The sequence below is a fragment of the Heteronotia binoei genome, chromosome 15 (assembly GCF_032191835.1).
Source record: "Heteronotia binoei isolate CCM8104 ecotype False Entrance Well chromosome 15, APGP_CSIRO_Hbin_v1, whole genome shotgun sequence".
Taxonomy (NCBI): Eukaryota; Metazoa; Chordata; class Lepidosauria; order Squamata; family Gekkonidae; genus Heteronotia; species Heteronotia binoei.
In genome coordinates this window covers 38,703,803-38,726,498 of record NC_083237.1, presented here as the reverse complement: position 1 = coordinate 38,726,498, position 22,696 = coordinate 38,703,803, and the positions used below count along the sequence as shown (strand labels likewise).

Sequence of the window (22,696 nt, the reverse complement as noted above, 5' to 3'; positions counted from 1 at the left end):
GATTCTAGACTGCAGAGAACTACATTAAGGAATGATAAAAATAAATGAAGTGCACTAATCATTTAGTTAATAAAGATGACTAAGAATGCAAATATAATAAAAGTATTGTGATACTGAATGATTTGAAATTTCACTGTTGTGCTTCCTCCTCTCACATATTACCAGAGAATCAAGAATGCAAAGTATGTTTGGAAGAATTGATACATTACTACCATATTCAAAGTAAGAACAGATATCCTCTCACTGATCCTTTACATACAATTTTAAAGTAAACATGTTTCAACATATTGCAAATGGAGATTGGGAGTAAGGTTGAGAAATAACAGCCAGACTGAAACCATACTGTGAGTTCAATGAGAGAAAAGTTGAGGCAGGGTTCCTTTAGTTTCCACAATCTTACTTCCCGTGCTATACAACCATTTAATTAATTTTCCTTCCTCTATTGGTTGCTAGTCAGAAAGGATCTGACTAGAGAAAGCAAGAGGATCTTAAATTTTTGCCGTTCTAGGTAGATGACACTCTTTCCTTTATATCACTGACTGGGTGTGTGTGTGTGTGTGAAATTCCCTTCTGCAAGTAGAATAACACTGAGAATGGACTTTGTAATCTGGCTTCAGGGAAATGGCTACCCAACACTAAAACACTTTAATAAGTTACTTACCTTTTTAGATTTTGAATAGTTGGAAATTTCTGTCAAGCATGCGGGTTCAATGACGAGTCGAAGTTGATACAAAGACTACGTTTATTGATAGACCAATACTTTTGGCATAGCCATGGCTTGAGAGTAATGAAACTGATACATAGATACGACACTTTTAAGGTCTACTTCAAAAGGATTCCAAGGGAGGGGGTTGCAGGTTAGCATTCACACATAAAGCATCATAAATGTCTACATTCCCATAGCATTATCAGGACCTCGTCCTTGCTTTCTCCAGATGTCCCGTACTCCCTTAATAGAATGTCTGGGAAGGTGCTGATTATTTAGTTTTGGTTCACACTACCTCTTATTATAAGCAATAAAGCAAGGAAGGGAAAGAGGGAAAGAATAACAAACTGACAATATGGGTCCTTCATTACACTTTCCAGATCTGACTTAGGCAGGATCCTAAAACAATCAATTATCAGTGGAATTTCACCATGCTTGACAATTTCTCTGTTGTACTTCCTTTCCTCCTTTCATATATTACTAGAGAATCAAGAATGCACAGAAGTACGTTTGATAGAAACTGGCTTCAGGACTTAAATGCAAGTTATGTGGATATGTAGCTATATCCCTAAGAGCTGAGAGTCACATATGATGTTTCAGAGAATGTCATGAAGTGATGAAGGAGCTTCCTGTACCTTCACTAAAGTGATGGAATGGTGGAAAATATAATCTTTTCCACTGCACATCTCCACTCTTATTGGGAGCTTTGGTTTCCCCAGAGTACTGACACTCTAATAAGATCTTCCCTGACTCAGATAATTAGGTTGGCAAAACTTTTGTGGAGGAGGGGGAGCAGATATTCATATGTGTATCTTTTTAGTTGCACAGATTGTATTTTGTAATTTTTTTCCCTGGCCAAAAAAGGAACAAGGAATTTCTCAAATTGGGATGTCAAGTCAAATCAAGTCAAAGACCTTTATTGGCATATCTACAGTCAAAAGCAAATAAAGCAGTGTAGCATAACAATAAGGTCCAGGGAAGATTAAAAACGTTTAAAAGCAATACTGTTGGAAATCTAAAAAAAATTCCTAAGAGAGTTTGCGTCATATAAAACATTGAGCCGTGGGAATCAGATCTAGGATTCCATACAGATAAGTATAGTAAAGAACATTGCTATCTAAAATTTTGAATTTTAAGAACTTCTATAAGAAATTTGGCAACAGCATTAGTGAACTCAGGGACCAAATCATTTGAAAGAAATTGACATTTCAACTTAGTATTCAAATACCTTTTGGGACAGAGCCAAGTTAAGAGCAGTTTTTCACAGGGTAGCTCATACAGAGGACATTCCACAATTATGTGCTCTATTGCGTCCAGGCAGTTAAGACTACAAGGACATAGCCGTTCTTGTCTTGGGATCTGATGGTATCTGCCATAGAGCAATCTAGAGGGGAATGCATTACCCCTTGCCAGAAGAAAGACTCTGTGTTGGAGAGGAATATCAAGATTATAAAAATATTGGGGCATTTTCCCAAAGTGATTAGTGAGCATAGCAGGAGAACAGTTATGGGGTTGGGTGAGAAATAACTTTTGCTGCTCAATGTCAAGTAATGGTTGTTTGATTAATTTAAAAATATAAGATTCCTCTGATAATGATAAATCATCAAGAGGGATAACAAATTGGCTTAATTTAGATATAATCTTGGAGTTCCAGAAGGCACAGCGCAGTTCTTTTTGAAAAAGAGATGAGAGAGTCTGGCTCAGTTCTAAAACAGAGCCTGAGCCAGTAGCGTGATGTCAAAATCCAAACTTTGGTCTCAATTAGGTTTTGTCCAACTTCAGAGCAGATTGTAAAATAAGGCATGCATTTAGTGACACCCAAAATTTGTCTGATAAAAACCGCTTGGATATTCTCGACATCGTGATTGAGAGCACTGAACCAAATAGGGGTTCCAAACAGGACCTGAGGTAGGATTTTGGAGTTAAATATTCTAATTGCAGCAGGGACATATTGATTGCCATTAGTAAAGAACAAGAGACCTGAGTTGGGAAAGGGAGATCCTTGCCAGTTTTATAGCTCTACTTCTGTGAGCTGCCCAGTTGAGGTTGTAGTTAAATGTGACACCACGACATTTATGACTTTTAACTTGTTGGATTTTGATTTTCCCCATGTGCCATCTGTCAAGCTTGACTTGATTCTGTTTAAGAACTATTGGGTTCCGGGCAGGCCACAAGCAGGCCTGGATAAATCACACTGAACCAAATGCTGCTAGTTTATTATCCTTTCCTGGCCCCTCTTTGTTTTATGACTGGTAATTACTGAGAGCAAAGCAATCAGCACCTTCCCATGAATCCTCTTGCGGGAGGAAGCACCATCTGGGTGATACAAGGCCGAATGCCTGATAACTGCCCTGGGAATGTATGTAGTTTTGTAGCTTATGTGTGAATGCTCCCCTGCATTCCCTCCCCGTAGGAATCTCTTTGAACTGTACCTTAAAACTCATGTATCAATGTATTGGTTTCATTCTTCTCAAAGCCAAGGCTTGAGCCAAAGCAACGGTTTATCAATAAATGTAGTCTTTGTAGCAACTTCGACTCAGCATTGAATCCGTCTGCTTGACACCATCTGAAGGGGGTTGGTGAAAAATTTTTTTGGTGAATTTTGGTGAAAGCTAAAATCACAGTATCATCTGCATAGAAGAGGATAGGTAATGGTTGGACTCCTAGTTTGGGTAGAGAGCCAATTTTGGTGTAGTGGTTAAGTGTGCGGACACTTATCTGGGAGAACCGGGTTTGATTCCCTATTCCTCCACTTACAGCTGCTGGAATGGCCTTGGGTTAGCCATAGCTATTGCAGGAGTTGTCCTTGAAATGGCAGCTGCTGTGAGAGCCCTCTCAGCCCCACCCACCTCGCAGAGTGTCTGTTGTGGGGGGAGAATATATAAGAGATTGTAAGCTGCTCTGAGTCTCTGATCCAGAGAGAAAGGCAGGGTATAAATTTGCAGTCTTCTTATTTTAGAAACTGTGATGTTATGAAAGCATGTATAGGTGAAGGGGTCCCTAAATCCCACATTGAGCCAGGTTCAACCAGTATGGTTGCCAAAACTTTGTAGGGATGCCAGTCTCCAGGTGATCTTTCTTGCCAATGTTGCTGCCCTGCCTATTGTATCACTAGGTTCCATTCTCCCCCCCCTTTTTTTTTTTGCTTTCAAGTCTCTTGTGCCCTTTATAGCCACCAGTCAAAAAGATATTCTATAAATGGTGGCAGCGGAATGTGCTGTCAAGTCACAGCTGACCCACAGCAATCCCATTATGTTTTCAAGGTAAGAGACATTTGAAAGTGGTTTGCCATTACCTTCTTCTGCATCATGACCCAGAACTTCTTTGGTGCTCTGCCATCCAAATACTTCACTCTGAAACATATACCCGGGTCAAAAAATTTCTTAGCCGATGCGCTGTCTAGACTGCTCCAACATGAGAGTCAGAGGGAGGAAATAGTGGACTCCATCATTCCCCCTAGCGCCGTAGCAGGCTCCGTGACCACCCGGTCAGAAAAGAAGTGGGAAGTGCCCGAGCCGTGGGGGGGCAATAGACTGATCGAAGAGACAGAGTGCGATGGTGAGGAATGACCCGAAAGACTAACTAAAGGGACAGGGGGGATTTGGTACCACGATGGAAAACTGTATGTTCCAAAAGCCCTGAGGCAAGAGGTTTTACAGCACTGTCATTGTAATAAACTGTCCGGTCACTTTGGATATGTAAAGACGTTACATCTGGTCAATAGACAATTTTGGTGGTCGCAAATGAAAAAAGACATCTTCGAGTTTGTAACCTCTTGCCCTGTGTGTGTAATTGCAAAAAAATGAGGCAGGAAGCCCCCCAGTCTCCTCCAACCCACTTCCACGGCAGAGCGCCCTTGGTCAGTGGACTTTATAGAGGAAATGCCTGCCTCACAGGGAAAAAACGTAATCTTGGTAGTAGTGGACACCTTCTCAAAGCAAGCACACTTTATCCCCTGTAAGAAATTGCCTACAGCAAAGAAGCTTGCCTACTTATTTTTCCAACACATTGTTAAAGTTCACTCTTTCCCTGATAAGGTCATTAGCGACCGCAGCTCGCAGTTCGTTGTCAACTTCTGGCAGGAGTTTTGCAAACTAACAGGCATGGAGCTGGGGTTGAGTTCTGCCTATCACCCGCAGACGGACGGGCAGATGGAACGCGTAAACGTGCTTCTAGAGCAATATTTACGGTGCTATGTGAACTACCAACAGACTAATTGGGTAGAACTGCTGCCGTTTGCAGAATATGGATACAATAACAGCCTCCAGAGTTCAACCAAAGCAACCCCTTTTAAGATTGTGAATGGCTATGAGGGAAAACCATTCCCACTGTTGCCTAGTGGCAGCGGGGACAACCCCCCCCCCACTTCTTGTCAGCGACAATGGGAAACATTGGGAAAAGGGTGGGCTATAATTCAAGAAAACCTGGAAATGGCCAAGCGGGACTATAATGCAAATTATGACAAAAAGCACACCCCAGAATGGGATTTCAAAGTAGGAGAAACTGTGTTCTTGTCTACCAAAAATCTACCTTTGCCGCAAACTTCCAGGAAGCTCGCTTACAAACATCTGGGGCCATTCAAAATAAAGAGAGTGATAAATAAAGTGTTAGTGGAGTTAGAATTGCCAAAACTGTTTAGTAAAATGCACCCTGTTTTCCATTGCAGCCTTCTTCGGTGAGATCCGAGGGCTACGAGTTGGCACCCTCGCCCACCGGAGCCCAAACCTATTCAAGTGAAGGGTCAGAGTCATCATGAGCTGCAGGAGATATTGGATGCCAAAGAAAAAAGGGGGGTACTGCACTTCCTAGTTCCTTGGAAGTATTTTCCCCCTAGTTGTGATGAATGGGTGAAAGCATCTGACCTCTGGGCCCCCCTTCTCCTCAAAAGGTTTTATCTACTGCACCCAGACAAACCCCGAGCAAGAGCTTAGGGGGGGGCAGTATGTCAAGCATTGTATCTTTATTTTCTATTGAAGTATTTATACCATAGAATTGTTACTAACCATAAAGTAACCTCAAGCACATCAAAGTAGCAACCCCCCTCCTTTGCTTCTTTTGCTTCTACTAACAAATGCAGGAATGTACTCTTTGAAGATAAGACCTCCTGGGACCGGTTCTCAGGCACAGCCAGGCCTGAATCCAGGATGCGCCAGCCGTAATATAGATAAAAATTCTAGGGTGTGAATTTCACACGAGAATGTAGGATTGTTGATAGAGTCTTTGATGTGCCATGTTAAAGCCTGTATTCTGTTGTTACAATGTATCAGTTCCAATACCTAGCTCGGCTAAGCCACATGGATTATCAATAAACCGAACTTTGTTTCAAAATCCAAGGACTGGTTATTTTGAAATCCCATGCTTGACAAATTCATTTATTTACATTGGAACATGGCTCTGTAGGTCATCACTGGGACTCCTCAGATGGCACACATCTAACCTGTGTTGTGCAAGTTGCACTGGCTTCCAGTGGAACACTGGATCAGGTTCAAGGTCTTGGTTCTGACCTTCAGGGCCCTTCGTGGTCAGGGATGCACATGTTTTTGGGACCACCTCTCTCCATATGCCCCCCAAAGAGCGTTACACGAGGGGAATAAGAACCTCCTGGTGGTCCCCAGTCCAAGAGAGATATTGCTGTCCATGCCTGGTAGAACCTTCTGTCAGGAAATGGCTGTGCCCTGTGGGATTTACTACTTTTCCACAGGCGGAGATGTTCCACAGGTAAGGCAGAGATGTCCCATTGGGCATTTTGTTGAGAACAGCGATGGGACAGTACACAATCTGGCACTCTAATACTTTCTCCACTCCCTCCCCCCTAGCTGGCTTTTGAAATTTTTTCCTGCCATCTCCGAAAACATATTGGGGTTTTTTTCTTGTATTTTATATTTTAACTCCATTATTTATTGTTCCTGTTCTGCTGTAAGGCACTCTGAGCCCTGCCTGCAGGGAAAGTTGACTAAGAAATCTAATTTAATAAATGAATAAATAAATAAGCAAGCAGATGCAGAGACCAAAGTTTATAATAACATATTTAGCTGTGGGGACAATAGACAATTGGGGCTTAGAGCTGAGATTAGGTAACTATATTTTATGAAAATTCATTGTTGAATTGGTTAGAGACTAGAGTGCTAGATTAGCATTTTAGAGATCCTGATTCAAATGCCTGCTCAGCTATGGTGTTATCTGGACCAGTTGTAGTATTTCAATGCAACCTACTTTACAGGGTTCTTGTGAGAATAAAACATAAGAAGGGATGGCAATAGGGTTGCCAGGACCAGCCTGCCAACCAGCAGGAGGGTTGGGGGTGCATGGCATTGGCTATGTTATTATGTCACTTTCACAGAAAATCTAGAAGTGATGTTGAGCAACTATAGGAAACTTGCTGGAAACTTTATGGTTTTACGTCACTCATTGCATTGACACAGCCAATGTCATTGTGTTTTTTCCCCTTCCACTGTCATAAAGAGCAGTGGTAGGCAAAGGAGCTTGCCAGTAATAAGCCTTCCACCATAGCATGAGGTCTGGCAGTCTCAAATGGCAATGAATGCTGCTCTGAGCTTGTGAAAAGAACTGGCTGAAATAAAAAGCTGTGGTGGACTGTACATACAGTGCAACAGTCTTTAATTTCAGCAGTGATACTGTGTGCCTGGAGAAAATACAGAAGATAATATTAGATTATTAGTCATGCACAAACATCTGATTTGCACAATCTTACAATCTTCTTAAGGGTGAAGAATGCCAAAACCGGGTATGCTTATGTATCCTCCTCTCTGTAGTCCTGTCCCATGTGGCTTTTGACCATCGGGGTGCAACAATCTCAATCACGGCATTTGAGGTGGTCAAAAGGAAGCAATCCTCGCTCTTTCTGCTGTGGAAATGCTGGCATGATCCAAACCTTTAACCTTAAATCTTCAATTAGATAGGGACAAATTCTTTATTAGTCAAGTTGAAACTTTTATTAATTTCACAGGGATTTAGCAAGGTAATTAAAATGGTGGAATAGACTCTATTAGTTTAATCAGTACTGTTTGTAGAGTTAGACAGGTTAAGAAGGCTGCCAAAAAGAGGATCTATATTTCCTAACTTTAAACTCCAGTGTCTGATCCTTTGGAGATCAGGTTCCCCAGAGTTTGAGTATGTTGATGAAACAGCATCAACTCAGAAAGTGCTTATATGCTGGGGAAAATCTTCACATGTAAACATGATGACAGAATTGATTTTCTGGCCAATGCTTGAAAATATTTCAAAACATCCATATTCTATTATTCTTTCTAACCTCTTTGGTTCTTCTTTTTTATACTTTCCCTTCCTTCCTACTTGCTACATTGTTCCAGAAAGGATTAAAGGCCTACCTCCTACCCCAAACAAGCTTAGAATAAAAATTAGATTCAAGATGTGTCCTTTCCATTAATGTGAGTATGCTCAAGCCATTTCACCACTATCTGATCAAATGTAATATAAGCTGGTATAATGATACCCAATTTTTAGATGTCTAGAAAATGCAAAATATTTCAAAACTTTTACTGTTTTTGTAACAAGTTTATGTTAATGTTTGGACTTTTATATGATATCCTACAGAGATAAGCTTAATGCATGTTTTTTTAAGCAGGTGTCTGTGGGTGAAGAATGACATTTTGTTTCTTCATTTCAGTAATATTTACAAAGGAATATAACAGGAAGGAAAATATTTCTATATGAATTATACATTCTGTTTTGTAGTTTCATTTTTAAAAAAATCTAGGATATGTTTCTTTAAATTTGGAAATTTTACTAAGACATTTGTGAAGAGGCTATATCTATGAAATAAATGTTACCAAAGGCATACACTAATATTTTCCCTATAGTTACAAAAATGAATTTCAGAATAGTACCTATATGATAAGGTAGTCTGTAAAATGAAAATATTGCAAGTTATCTTCTAGAACAGGGGTGGCCAAACTTGCTTAACATAAGAGCCACAAGACATGAACATCAGATGTTTGAGAGTCACAAGGAAGGAAGGAAGGAGGGAAGAATGGAAAGAAAGCAACTTTAAATGCATTCTCCAAGCTGTCAGCTGGTTTGACTTGGAGAAGTGATTTAAAGAGACAAATGCCTTCTCCAAGCTGGCTGACAGGGTAGTGGAGGCTTCAAGAGCCGCACAATATGTGTGAAAGAACCACATGTGGCTCCTGAGCCAGTTTGGCCACCCCTGTTCTAGAACAAAACTAAATCTGACATACTGGTAGCATGGAAGGGGGAAAGACCTCTTAAAATGATATGCAGCAAAGTCCTATACATATTTGCTTGAAAGGAAATTCCATCAAATGCATTTGGAGTTACACATAACTATGGAAAGGGTAACAGTCTTGGCAAACTGTATTCAGTTGCATCATATGTAAATGAAATGTCAATAGTCCAAACACACTAACAATCTGTACCCTGTGTTACTAGAGGGGGGAGGGAGGGAAGAGTAATACCATTGGCCAGTTGTACATAAATGCTATTTTTCTCTCCCTCACCCCCTCAAAAAATGTGTTTAGAAGGTTCTTGATACAGAAACCTTGTTAATGCTAGGATGGTTTGTGCTTGTGAGTTCCATGTAAACTAGGGCTTTTTTTTGAGCAAGAATGCACAGGAACGCAGTTCCGGCTGGCTTGGCATCGGGTGTGTGGTCTAATATGCAAATAAGTTCCTGCTGGGATTTTACTACAAAAAAGTTCTGTGTGAAACAATGGTGATGTCAGAGGGTGTGGCCTAATACACAAATTAGTTTCTCCTGGGGTAGTCCTGATGTTCACTACTTTCATAATGGAAAGCTCTCTTGCCATGATCACTAATGCCGTATGCTCACCCATACAGGTGATGCAGACAGTAGGTGAGCTGTCACATTCTGCACCCGCTGCAGTTTTTGGATCAGTTTCAGGGGCAAGCCAGCATAGAGCGAGTTACAGTAGTCCAGCCTGGAAGTAACCATTGCATGGATCACTGTAGCCAGATCTTGGATAGGTATGGCGCTAGATGCCTGATCTGCTGTAGGTGGAAGAAGGTAGACCGTGTAGCTGTTGTGACCTGGACCTCCATGGAGAGGGAAGCATCCAGAATCACTCCCAGGCTCTTCACCTGCTGGGCTGGCACCAGGGCGGTGCTGTTCAGGGCTGGGAGCTGGATGTACAACCCCCCCACACCACCCCAATTCAGGTACAGGACCTCCATCTTAGTTGGATTTAACATCAGTTGACTCTGCTGTAGGCATCCAACCATGGCTTCTAACACCTCAGACAGCTGTTCAGGGGCAGAAGACGGTCTGCCGTCCATTAACAGATAGAGCTGGGTGTCATCAGCATACTGGTGACAGCCCAGTCCAAAACTACGGGCAATTTGGGCAAGGGGGCACATATAGATGTTAAATGAACTAGGCAAGAGAATAGCTCCCTGTGGCACTCCACATATAAGTGGGTGCCACAGGGAGGTCTGCTCGCCGAGCCCTTTTCCCCATCCCTGGAGGAAGGAGGACATAACCAATTTGAGTACTTTGTTTTCCTCTGGCTACTGTTGCTTAAAAAACACTGTAACCTCTATTTTTATGTTTTGTAAAACACATAATGCATAGGACTAGCATTTAATTCCTGAATGTTTTGTTGGAAATCTTTGCTCAACTGGAAAACTTTAGGTTTGTCTGTTGAACTATTCTTACTGAAAAATCATATAAAATACTCCTATATTACTACTAGGAAGGAAGGAATGTTTAATCCTAGAGACAACAGCTATCATATGAAATTTTCTTTTTCCCTTTTCAGGTAAAGAACCAATTGGAAGATGGATATTTCAAACCATACAAGAGTGAATGAATTTATTATCACAGGGTTTCCCAGTCTGCAAAATATAAGAGTACCATTACTTGTTCTGGTCTCAATAATGTACACACTATCACTAATGGGGAATGTTGCCATAGTCTTTATCACCAGATATGAACCCTCTCTCCATACACCCATGTACTTCTTTCTGGGCAACTTTTCCTTTCTGGAGATTTGTTTTACCTCAGTCACAGTCCCAACAATGCTGGTTGACCTCATGAGGAAAAAGAATATTGTATCCTTCAACAATTGCCTTGCCCAGATATATTTTTTCCATGGTCTTGGTGGTGTTGAATGCCTGCTTTTAGCTGCTATGGCATATGATAGGTATGTGGCTATACGATCCCCTCTGAGATATAACACCATTATGAATAGCACTGTTTATATTCAACTTGCTGCCTGGTGCTGGATCATTGGTTTGATCCTACCATTAATACCAGTGATCCTTATCTCTCAGCTCAACTACTGTGGCAGCAATGTGGTGGATCACTTCTTTTGTGACATCTTGCCTTTGTTGAGGCTGGTCTGCAATAGGACCCAACTGAATGAAATGCTGAGTTTCTTTATCTGTTCATTTATCCTTGTTGGCTCTTTCACAATAACTATAATTTCATATGTTGCCATCATTATCACAGTTCTAGGCATCCCTTCTTCAGCCGGATGCAAAAAGGCCTTCTCCACTTTTGCCTCCCATTTGACGGTGGTTGGTATCTTCTATGGAACAATGATGTTCATATATGTCAGACCTACCCGAAACCTTTCCTTCAATATGGATCAGTTAGTCGCTGTGTTCTACTGTTTGGTTACACCAGTTTTAAATCCTGTAATTTACAGCCTCAGGAACAAGGACGTGAAAACAGCCCTTAAGAAAGTTATTTTTGCAAAGAGGGAAACTTCAATGGCAAAGTGTTCTATGGAAGGCTGAAATAAGCCAGAAGGGGGAGAAAACAATAACTTTCTGTAAAGGTGACAGAAAAAATTCAGACTTTTTGAATTTTGGACAATCACATTTAGTTGCCAACAAAATGAGCTCTTGACAACATGATGAATAGTACTGTTAAAACTTCTTAATTACCTTCTCCTGATTTCCATAACCATTGCTTAAAGTTTTAGGATAACATTTACAGATTACTTCAAAGTGCAATGCTATACACCCCTTCTCAGAAATAATTCTCAGAGTTGAAGAAGACCTCTTTTTTGCTAAATAAATATGGGTGACTGGAGACTTATGCTTGTGTATCTAACCAGCTTTTCGGCTGATGAAAAAGGGAGGTTTCTCTTTTACCAACCTGAAAAAGGTGGAGACCTTGGGATCTCTGGCAACAAAAGCCAACCAGAATAAGGATGGTAATAATGAGGAGAATTAGGCAGGACTGAGAGAAAAAGCAGGCTGGATCCTATCCATTATTTTACTATTAGAGATGCAGGTGCTTCTCTGTCCTTTGTCTGTGTGTGTGTAAAAGGAAACAGCATTGTGTTGTTGGGGGGGGACTGCCTACAAAATTCATTTTTTTAGATTTAGCCATTGATTCATCTTATTCTCTTTTAAATGAGAAATTTGTCTTTCTTTTCTCTTTATATTTTCCTTGTAGAGAAATCAATGCACCTTTATGTAACTTCAGTTTTGGCATTTATTTTATACTACATACCACAGGGTGCTGCTCTAGCAGAAGGATAGGAGGGTTTGGGGAAATTTTGCCTGCCTCTAAACATCTATGGAGTAAAATTCTGAAGTTTTAAGAACTTTCCATTCCTTCTCATTTCATTTTGAAAAACAAAACAAACCCAGAATTAGCAACTGACTTCAAATTCCAAAAAAGAGACAAATAAATGGATTGTTGCATTTCAGTGGAAAACTGGGTGAAGAAGAATTAACAAAAAATTTTATAACAATGCTTCTCCATAAGATAATTATCAAGGTTAATAAAAGTACAATATTTCAAAGTGAGAAATTATTTACATGGTAAGAGCGAGTTAATTTTACAGGTATCAAAATTATGAAACATTTACTGATTAGTCACCCATATCTTAAATTAATAAACAATTTAAGTTTGGTTTGTGTACACATATTTTTGATATTTTTTCAACTGTTTCTTATTGCCATGATTACTCTTATTCTTCCTCAGTTCTTAAATTCCATTGCTTACATACCATAATGTGATAGAGGGGATTAGCAATTTATTAGACAACAGATCCAGTGAACTCCCCCCCCTCCTCATTTTTCAAGCTCTTCTTTTCACTTTTCATAAATTAACTTTTATCTCATATGTATATTGTACAGTTTTTATATGTGATGAATTTATATATAGCATGCAAGTTAAATAAACTACTGATAGTGTTAAAATATGTATATGTTATGAGAAAGCTTTTATGTACAAACAAAACCCACAATTTTTGCAAGGTGAGGTAAAAGTGATATGCACATTTTCAGAATTAACAAGCAGAGATGAGGGATCTGAAATCATAGTAATTAAGTGCCATTTACTTTTTAATAGAAATGAGGGGGACCCTGAATGTTTGGTGTTTCACAGGTCTGAGATTCCCAATTATTGTTTTCCTTAATTATTATACAAAAATGTAACCCTGCATGTATGGATCCAAATTTGGATGCAGATTAAATAAATGTAAGGAAAAAGCTAATGTCATGCCATCAATATTATTGATTTAAATCTAATTAAATCTGATAAAACACAAAAACTGACAGGATCTGAATTTGTGGTAAGAACAGAGATTATGATGTTATGTGAAATATTAACTTAGTGTGCAGCAGCAGTGCAAAGACAAAAGTCACATTATGGATTGTTAGAAAATGAAATGAAAATAAATATATTCTCATAACATCTTTCAGCAAGTCTATAATGATTGGTATTTGAGATATCGTGTATAGCTCTGGTCTTCCCAACTTTAAAAAGATAACATAGGTAAGAAAAATTGCAATAAAGGACAACCAAAATGATCAGGGGGGTTGTACACCTTCTATCTAAGGAACACCCTACAGTTTGAGCCTTTTTGGTTACAAAGAAATCTAAAAGAAAGCACAATAAAGGAACTCATGCACAGGAAGGAGAAATTATCAATCTTTTCCTCTCATAATATTAGCATCTGTAGTAATTCAAAATTATTGTGTGACTCCAGGACAGCCACATTATTTACATAATACACTGTTTACATATAGAATTTGCAGTCATGGGGTATTGTGAAATGATTAGATAAATTCATGGGGTTGGATAAAACCAGCTTTTCTGATAATAAAAAAGAGAGGAAGGCTCCCCTTTGACCACCCAGCATATCTGTGATTAGGATCACAGTGAGTTATCAGCGGACTGGATCCTACTTTTTTTTTTTTTTTGCTTTCTCTCACCCAGTTTCTCTTATCACTGGTTTCACATGACTTTTTCCCACACAGGACCCACAATCTCCAGCATAGACTTTTCAGTGCTCACAGCTCTTCCCCACCACTAGATAAATTGGTGGGATTTAGCCAGTGGTGGGATTCAAATAAATTAACAACAGGTTCTATGTCCTAATGACCATTTTAACTATACCAAAAGATATACCGAAAGGTAGTTTAATAATTCATGCATTAAATACTGCAATAAGAACAGTAAAAGAGGTCTGGGGTGGGGGCTATGTTCCAAGTGTTGTAATAACTTGTAATTCAGCAATGTGCTTTTCCATTTTGTTCCTGAAGTTACTTTGCAATAACAGCTACTCTGAGGTCACCCGTTGAATGTCCTGGGAGGTTAAAGTGATGTCAGATTTGTGTCCATTTATCCTTTGACTTAGGAACAGAATGGAAAGGGAAATTGCTGAATTACAAGTTATTACAACACTCAGAACAAGTACCCCCAGGACTTAACAGGAATATCAGTTTCTTATCTCATTATATATGCTAAACTCATTCTCATCAAGAAGGACTACACATCCTCCATATTTTATGCATTTCTTTCTTTCTTTTTTGAATAATATATTGGCATACTGTTTGTATTGCAATTCAATATATAGGAATAGATTTTCCTGACATAACACCTCTAACAAAACAATACATTGGTATAGCATTTAGAACACCATAGTGATTGTAATGCAATGCAATGAAGCTTTAAATATATTTTCCTACATAGCACTAGTCTGCACCCCCCAAAAAATGCTGTTTGTTACCATCACACTTGAGAGAAGACAAATGGGGCATCCTAAAGGAGTCTCAGTTAATTTCCCACAAGGAAATTAACAAGAAAGAATTTCCTTACACATGTATTGCCTATTTTGACATTTATTGATTCAACTATTGTTCCCCTCTTAATTAAATCCCTGCATGTAACTATACACTTAACTTGTTATTCCTGTTTTGTCTCAAAATACCTTTATCATTATATGCTAATTTGCTGTTCAGCCTCTGTCTATAAGTTTGAATGGTTTTCTTCCATTTCATTTTATCTGAAGAAGTGTGCCTGCACACTGAAGCTCATACCCTGAATAGAACTTCGTTGGTCTTAAAGGTGCCACTGGACTCTAACTTTATTCCTTCAGACCAACACACACCTACCCTTTTGGATCTCCCTTTTGTAATAGCATAAGGCTTTTTAGTTGCTTCTCGATTATTGTTCTAAATGAGTCTCTTGATAAAGTAGCAAGTTTATTGTAATCAGAACTGTGGACCATGGCAGAGATTGAAGGACTGAAACACATATGCACTAATCCAGTATTTAAAGTATGAATCTAAAGGATTCCTACGGGGGGCAATCTATGCAACACATCTTCACACTAGGATGCTACTTCTTTCGTTCCCAGACCGAAGTCTTGACACCCCATACTCCCCACAGAGAACAAGGCTGGGAAGGCGCCACTATCTTGTTCACAGGTTAGCATTTCAAAGCAGGTTACACAACAAAGGCATTTCTAGAGAGGGGGCAGGAGAGTGAGCTAGCAGCCCCCGGTGTACACTGTAAAGTACCCAGACTCCTTCACTTCAGAACCAACCTTAATACAGATATTGAGTAACCCATAGCAGACTTGACATACTGCCCCCCCTAGGATCCCCCTCCTGCCGGGCGGCCTTGCAAGGAGGGCGAGTCACATTTATGGCTCCGGAACTCGGGCCCCGAGAGGCTCCGGCACTCCCCCTTCGAGGGGAGGGTTGGTGAATCTTGTGAATGCCATTTGGACGGCCCCGGAGATCTGCGCAGTAGGCTGCAATGAAAAACAGGGTGGACTTTACCAAGAGCAGGGGGGAGGTCTAACTCTACTGTCACCGGGTTGATTACCCGCTTGATTTTGAATGGCCCTAAGAACTTAAAAGCCAATTTCCTAGACGGTTGTGCCAGAGGCAGGTTTTTTGTTGACAGGTACACGGAGTCCCCCACCTTCAAGTCCCAGACTGGCACATGGCTTTTATCGTACTGTTTCTTATACGCCTCCTTGGCCAGCTTCAGGTTTTCTTGAATGGCTGGCCAACATTGGCTGGGACCTTGCCACCATTGCTCGAAACTTGAGCCCGTCAATCCCTCCCCCCCTGGCAGCATGGGAATCGGCTTTCCCTCATACCCGAACACTGTTGCAAAGGGAGATGCTTTTGTGGAACTGTGAGCGCTGTTGTTGTAAGCGTATTCAGCGAAGGGGAGGAGGTCCACCCAGTCCGACTGGCGTAGGCTCACAAAGCACCGTAGGTACTGCTCTAGCACCCTGTTCACTCTCTCAGTCTGTCCGTCCGTCTGGGGGTGATAGGCAGAACTTAGCCCCTGTTCCATCCCTAGTAACTTACAAAACTCCCGCCAGAAGGTGGCAACGAACTGAGGCCCCCTGTCACTTATGACCTTGTCAGGGATGGAGTGATGTTTGGCCACGTGGTCGAAAAATAAAGTCGCTAGTTTCTTGGCCGTGGGTAATTGGCTGCAGGGGATGAAGTGGGCTTGTTTTGAAAACGTGTCCACCACCACCAGTATGACTGTTTTCCCCCGGGAGGGGGGTAGCTCGACTATGAAGTCCATGGACACCATGGCCCATGGCCGTTTTGCTGTTTCCAGAGGCTGTAGGAGTCCCGGGGGTTTTCCCCCCCCCTCCTTTTTGCCATCACACACACCGGGCAACCAGCTACAAAGTCCGACACATCCTTCTTTAGGGACGGCCACCAGAACTGCCGGTGCACCAAGTGCAAGGTTTTTACATAGCCGAAGTGCCCAGCTAATTTGGAGCAGTGACATAGTTGGAGAATTTCTTTCCTTAATATTTCCGGGATGTACAGTTTCTCCCCCTTGTACCAAAGAGCGTCTTTTCTTTTCTGCAACCCCTCCGGCCGCCCACCTCCCTCCCGTTCGGCCTCTAGGGTGATTCGTTCTTTGCTTAGCCCGCTCAATTCCTTTTTCCTCTGCGATCGGGTAGTGACCATAGCCGCCACTTGTGTGGGGGGGATCAGGGAATCTACCACTTCCTCTCTCTGGCTCTCATGCTGTGGGAGCCTGGACAGGGCGTCTGCTAGGAAATTGCGGGTCCCCGGGATGTGTTTCAGGGTGAAGTCGAATCTGGAGAAGAAGCCCGCCCACCTGATTTGCTTTTCACTCAATTTTCTTTTCCCTGTTAGTGCCTCTAGATTTTTGTGGTCCGTCCATATCTCAAAGGGCACCCTGGCTCCCTCCAACCAGGACCTCCAAGTTTTCAGTGCAAACATGACAGCGAAAGCCTCTTTGTCCCACACTGACCAGTTCCTCTGCTCCTCCGAGAACTTTCGCGAAATGTAAGCGCAGGGTCTCAGCTTCCCCTCCTCATCCCTCTGCATGAGAATGGCTCCTACGGCGACGTCGGAGGCGTCGCATTGGACCACAAACCCCTTCCGCTCATCTGGGTGGCTTAAGACCGGCTCGCTTGTGAACAGTTGTTTAAGCCGGTCGAATGCCGCCTGACAAGTCGGTGTCCAATTCAGCCTGGCCCCTGGTCGCTTTGCCTCCTCCCCCTTCCCCTTCGTCTTCAGGAGGTCTGTTAGGGGCAGAGCGATCTGGGCGAACCCCTCAATGAATGTCCTATAGAAATTGGAGAATCCGAGGAAACTTTGGAGCTGTCTACGTGTCCTCGGGGGGGCCCACTCTAGAACTGCCTGAACTTTGGCTGGATCCATGGCCAGCCCGTCCCCAGACACCCGGAAGCCCAAATAGTCTAGTTCCGTGCGGTGGAACTCGCATTTAGACAGCTTGGCGTAGAGCTGGTGCTTCAGCAGGGTGGCCAGCACTTCCCTCACTAGTTTCACATGGGATTGTTCGTCTTGCGAATAAATAATGATGTCATCAAGGTACACCACCACCCCCTTGTACAGAAATTCCCGCAATACATCATTTATGAAATTCATGAACACCCCCGGTGCCCCTTGCAATCCAAACGGCATGACTAAATATTCAAATTGCCCCATCGGGGTGTTGAACGCCGTTTTCCACTCATCCCCCTCCTTGATGCGCACTCGGAAGTACGCGTCCCGCAGGTCAAGCTTTGTGAAAATCTTCCCCCCCGCCACCGTGCTTAGCAAATCTTTGATGAGGGGGATGGGGTAGGCGTTTGACATGGAAATCGCGTTAATCCCACGAAAATCCGTGCAAAGCCTAAGACTGTGGTCCTTTTTCTTTCTAAACAACACGGGGGCCGCGTGGGGGGCCGTCGCGGGTCTGATGAACCCCCTTTTCAAGTTCAAGTCTAGGAATTTTCGCAGCTCCTTCTTCTCAGCCCACCCCATTTGGTAGAGCTTGGCCCTGGGAAGGCTTTCCCCGGGGATTAGTTCTATCGCACAGTCTGTGCTCCTGTGGGGGGGTAGCTGGTTGGCCTCCCGCTCACTAAATACCTCCATCAGGTCGCGGTAGGCGTCCGGGACATGGTGCACCTCTTCCACCAGGACGCACGCCCTCTCCCGAGCGGCTGGCGCTCGTGGCCCCCATGCTGCCTGCCAAAGGTGCTGGTTGCAACTTGGGTCGGGAAATCTGATGGTCTGGGCTCTCCAGCGGATGAGGGGCTCGTGCTTTTCCAACCACCCCACTCCCAGGACCACGGGGTAGCCGCAGGCGGGCGCGATCACAAACGTCTCTGAGTCCCAGTGATCCTCAATCCCCAGGGGGCACGGCTCAGTCTCTTGCGTGCAGGGTTCCCCCCCCCCATTACTGACTCATCCATCTGTTCAAAGTGCATGGGGTGGGGCAGTTGTAAGCGTTTCAATCCCAGAGCCTCCACCACCTTGGGGGAAATCAGCTCTCTATTACAGCCCGAGTCTATGAGGGCCCGGATCTGTAGGAACCTTTTTAGCTTTGGGTTCAACAATTTGACCACTATAAAGTACAACCTTCCCGTGGGTCTCACCGTGAGCGGTGCCTCCTCTCGGTCGACCTGCTGGTTGGCACCGTTCAAAGCAGGTCGGCGTCGTTTCCCGCCGGCTCCTCTTCCCACGCCAGCTCGGCCAGCTCCTCTGACAGACGCACCTCCTCCTCTTGTAGGTCGTCTTGCACCAGGAGCGCGCTGCTCTTCGCCGCGTCCTTAGGGCGGCCGGTGGTTTTCTTGGGGCCGGGGGTGCCCGGGCGGGTGGCTCCCTGCGGTGGGGCGGCCCCGGTGGCTGATTGGGGGCAGCCGGAGGCTAGATGGTTGGGGTCCCCACACCGAAAACAACGTCGGGACCCCCCCGGGGCAGCCACCGCCTGCTTCTTGACTTTAGGTGGCTCAGCCTTCCCGGGGCTTGCTTTCGGCGTTCCCCTGCCGGCGGCCAGTGCTTGGCGCAGCATCGCCACTCGTTTCAGGTTGGTCTCCACCTCCCCCGCCAGCTGAATCCACCCCACCAGGGTATCGGGGCGGGCTTGCGTGAGCGCTCTATCCAGGATGCTCGGGTTCAGCCCATTGGTGAAGTGCTCGATCTTCATCACCTTGTTCCAGTTCCGAGCCCGGGCGGCGTTGGCCTGGAAGTCGGCCGCGTACTCCCGGATGGATCGGGCCCCTTGCTTCATGTTCCGCAGCGCCGCCAGCGCTCGGGTTTCTTGCAGGGGGTCCTCGTACTGGGTCAGCAGGGCCTGCACGAAAGTGTTTACGAAATGGAGGACCGGGCTGTTGGTTTCGCATAGGCTCACATACCACTTCTTCGCTGCGCCCCGTAGCTTCGACCCGAGGTAGTCCACGCGGCTCATCTCATCGGGGAATGAGTCCCCCCAGTAGTGCATGTAGCTGTTTGCTTGGATCACGAAGTAGTTCACTTCCTCCGGGTCCCCGTCGAACGTGGCGTCCAGCTCCCGGCCCCCCCCAGGTCTCTTTGTCTGACCGGGGCAGGGGGGGCGCCGCTGGGGCTTGCGGGGCCGCTCCGGGTGGAGGAGCGGCGGGGCCCTGTCGAGCCGGGGGTCCCCGCGGACCCGCCGGGGCTGGCTGTTGCTGGCGAGCCCCGGTCACCCCCAGCGCTCTGCCCAGCTGCGCGGTCAGGGTCTGCATCTGGTCCTTTAGGTCTCTCACCGCCCCGTCGATCTCCCTGCGGACCATCGCGCGAAACGTCTCGTACTCCTCATCGGTCTGGTCCTTGGGGCTCGCCCCTCCGTCCTCCGCTCCGCACTCGGCCCCTTCGCTTCCACTCTCGAGGTCCTGCGCCCCCGCGGCGCTGGCGCCTTCGCTCGCCTCGCCCGGGTGGACGGCGGCGGCCTCGGCCAGTTGGACCCGCTTGGTGTGGCGGGTCATGATCGCCTCCCGACGGACCGGGGCTTGATCCATCAGCGTAGTGGAGGTTCTTGGCTGGTATTGCCGTGGGGTCGCCACCAGCTGAAACTGTGGAGGGGAGGCCGCGGTCCTTCTGGCAGTATGGATGTGCCAGGGTGTCTCGGCCCCCTCCACTCTGGTTGGGAATCCTCCATTCTCCGGAGACTGTTCGGACATCGCCTTTTCAGTTGCCGGAAAGGTTGAACTCCAAGATAGGGAGTCCTTCAAAATGTCAAGTCGGCTGAATTCAATAACGAGTCTCTTGATAAAGTAGCAAGTTTATTGTAATCAGAACTGTGGACCATGGCAGAGATTGAAGGACTGAAACACATATGCACTAATCCAGTATTTAAAGTATGAATCTAAAGGATTCCTACGGGGGGCAATCTATGCAACACATCTTCACACTAGGATGCTACTTCTTTCGTTCCCAGACCGAAGTCTTGACACCCCATACTCCCCACAGAGAACAAGGCTGGGAAGGCGCCACTATCTTGTTCACAGGTTAGCATTTCAAAGCAGGTTACACAACAAAGGCATTTCTAGAGAGGGGGCAGGAGAGTGAGCTAGCAGCCCCCGGTGTACACTGTAAAGTACCCAGACTCCTTCACTTCAGAACCAACCTTAATACAGATATTGAGTAACCCATAGCAGACTTGACATTAGAGGTTCCAGTTTTAACACACTATACCAACAGAGGACACATTTTCCCATCATTGCATTATAATGCCAAGAAAATTCTCACTAAAGTTTGGGTGCATTCACACTACATTAAATAATGTGTTTTGCAACTAGATTTTTGCTATTCTTACACAGTAAAAATCCAGTTGCAAAATGCTTTATTTAGAGTGTAGTGTGAATACACCCTTATTCCTGTCAGGACTGTTCAGGATGCAGGAACCTGGCGATCCTAAGGGTTCAGGATTGCAAACTCCATTCGGTTCTAGTTCAGTTCTATATACACGAGATCACAGGTCTTTCTGTTGCAATTAAATTGGGGTGGTTGAGTTTTATAAATCCCTGCTTCTAAAGTACATAAAAATGCGAATATAGGCTTCCATAGCGATAGTATGGGGGGAGGGGTTGGGGGGGAAGCTTGAGTGTGAAGAGAACTAGCCCCAGCAACCCTCTGCTTGTTTCCTTGCAGGCACCCCTTCAGACAGACCAGTGGGAGGAAGAGCATATGTTGGTCTCTTAGGGCAAATGAGAGTCCTCCGTCACTCGGAGTAAGTCCTCTTTTCTCTAATTAGTAACTTATGAACATGATTTTTCTTTGCTCAAATTAATCAGAAACAAATTAAGCTTGTTTCTGAGACATTCTGATTAATTTGAGCAAAGAAAAATCATGTTCATAAGTTACAATGATCGCTTCTACATTCTGCCCAATGTGAGTACAATTTTTTGTAAGAAGGATCCAAAAGGCATTCACTTTTCAAACCATGGACAAATGTGGGGTTTGTATCAGGGTCCAGAGGCCTGGAGAATTGCGCAACACATCTCTTATTCAAGTGTACAGCTGTAGACGGATTGGACCTGAGTTGCTTGCAACTTGTGAGCAGGGCGAAAGCTAGGTCGCTGTCGTTATTGCAGATGGCTACCACTTAAGGTCAAGGGGGATGAAATTCTTGGCAGCCTCGGCTGTGATGCACCTCACACGATGACAAGGTTGTGATGCGCAGCCTCACTGGAGGGGACCGGGCCGGCCTTTCCCCTGCGCTTTTCACGACCCCCTGGGCCTAAAGCATCAAGAGGGGCAGCAACCACAGGGCCCCTCAGGTGTGACATGCTGCACTTCGGGGAATCCCTTTCTCTTGGTGGCAGAAAGCACCGTCAAGTTGCAGCCGACTGTAGGTTTTCCAAGGCCAGAGGTGGTTTGCCATTCCCTGGCTCTGCCTGCCCGGCAACCTTGGAGTTCCTTGGTGGTCTCCCACCCAAGCCTTAGCCAGGGCCTGCCCTGCTTAGGTTCCAGGATCTGAAAAGGTGGGACTAGCCTGGACCATCCAGCCCAGAGTTCCCTGCTTGAATCCAGCCTGACTATGCCGCCTTCTAGCAAAGCGGTTGTCACCGACCGGGCAGAACAGTTTCATGACCCGTGGCCTGGGTGGGAGCCAGCCAGCCATTTGGTCTGGCCTAGTCAGTTTACCCTCGGCATCGACTGGGAACCCAAGAGAGAGTCCCTGTCTTGGCTGCCAGCTGAGCAACTGGGGGAAGCTTTGCTCCGTGGAGCAAAAGGGAACCAAGGATATCTCCCGTGACTGTGCACAGACCCCGGATGGCTGCCCTTTGGCAGCCTCAGCAGTTCTGCACGCCGGAGAGGCTGGGGTGGAGGGGAGATCCCGCTGTTTTTGTGCTCCACCTGGAGGCTGCGCTCCCCAAGTGGGGCAGGCAGGCGAGCGGCAGGAGAGAAGAGAAGCGGGGAGCCGAGAGCGGCGGCCAAAGGACCAGAGCGGCGGCATGGGGGTGCCTC

The 22,696-nt window shown here is 44.8% G+C and overlaps 1 protein-coding gene across 1 annotated transcript; it reads left to right on the top strand.

The window, feature by feature from the left end:
* The first annotated feature begins 10,501 nt into the window (after positions 1-10,501).
* Positions 10,502-11,464, top strand: LOC132583461 (olfactory receptor 6N1-like). The gene has a single exon (XM_060255098.1). It carries the CDS (start codon positions 10,502-10,504, stop codon positions 11,462-11,464), a length of 963 nt encoding a protein of 320 aa, XP_060111081.1.
* Positions 11,465-22,696: the final 11,232 nt, after the last annotated feature.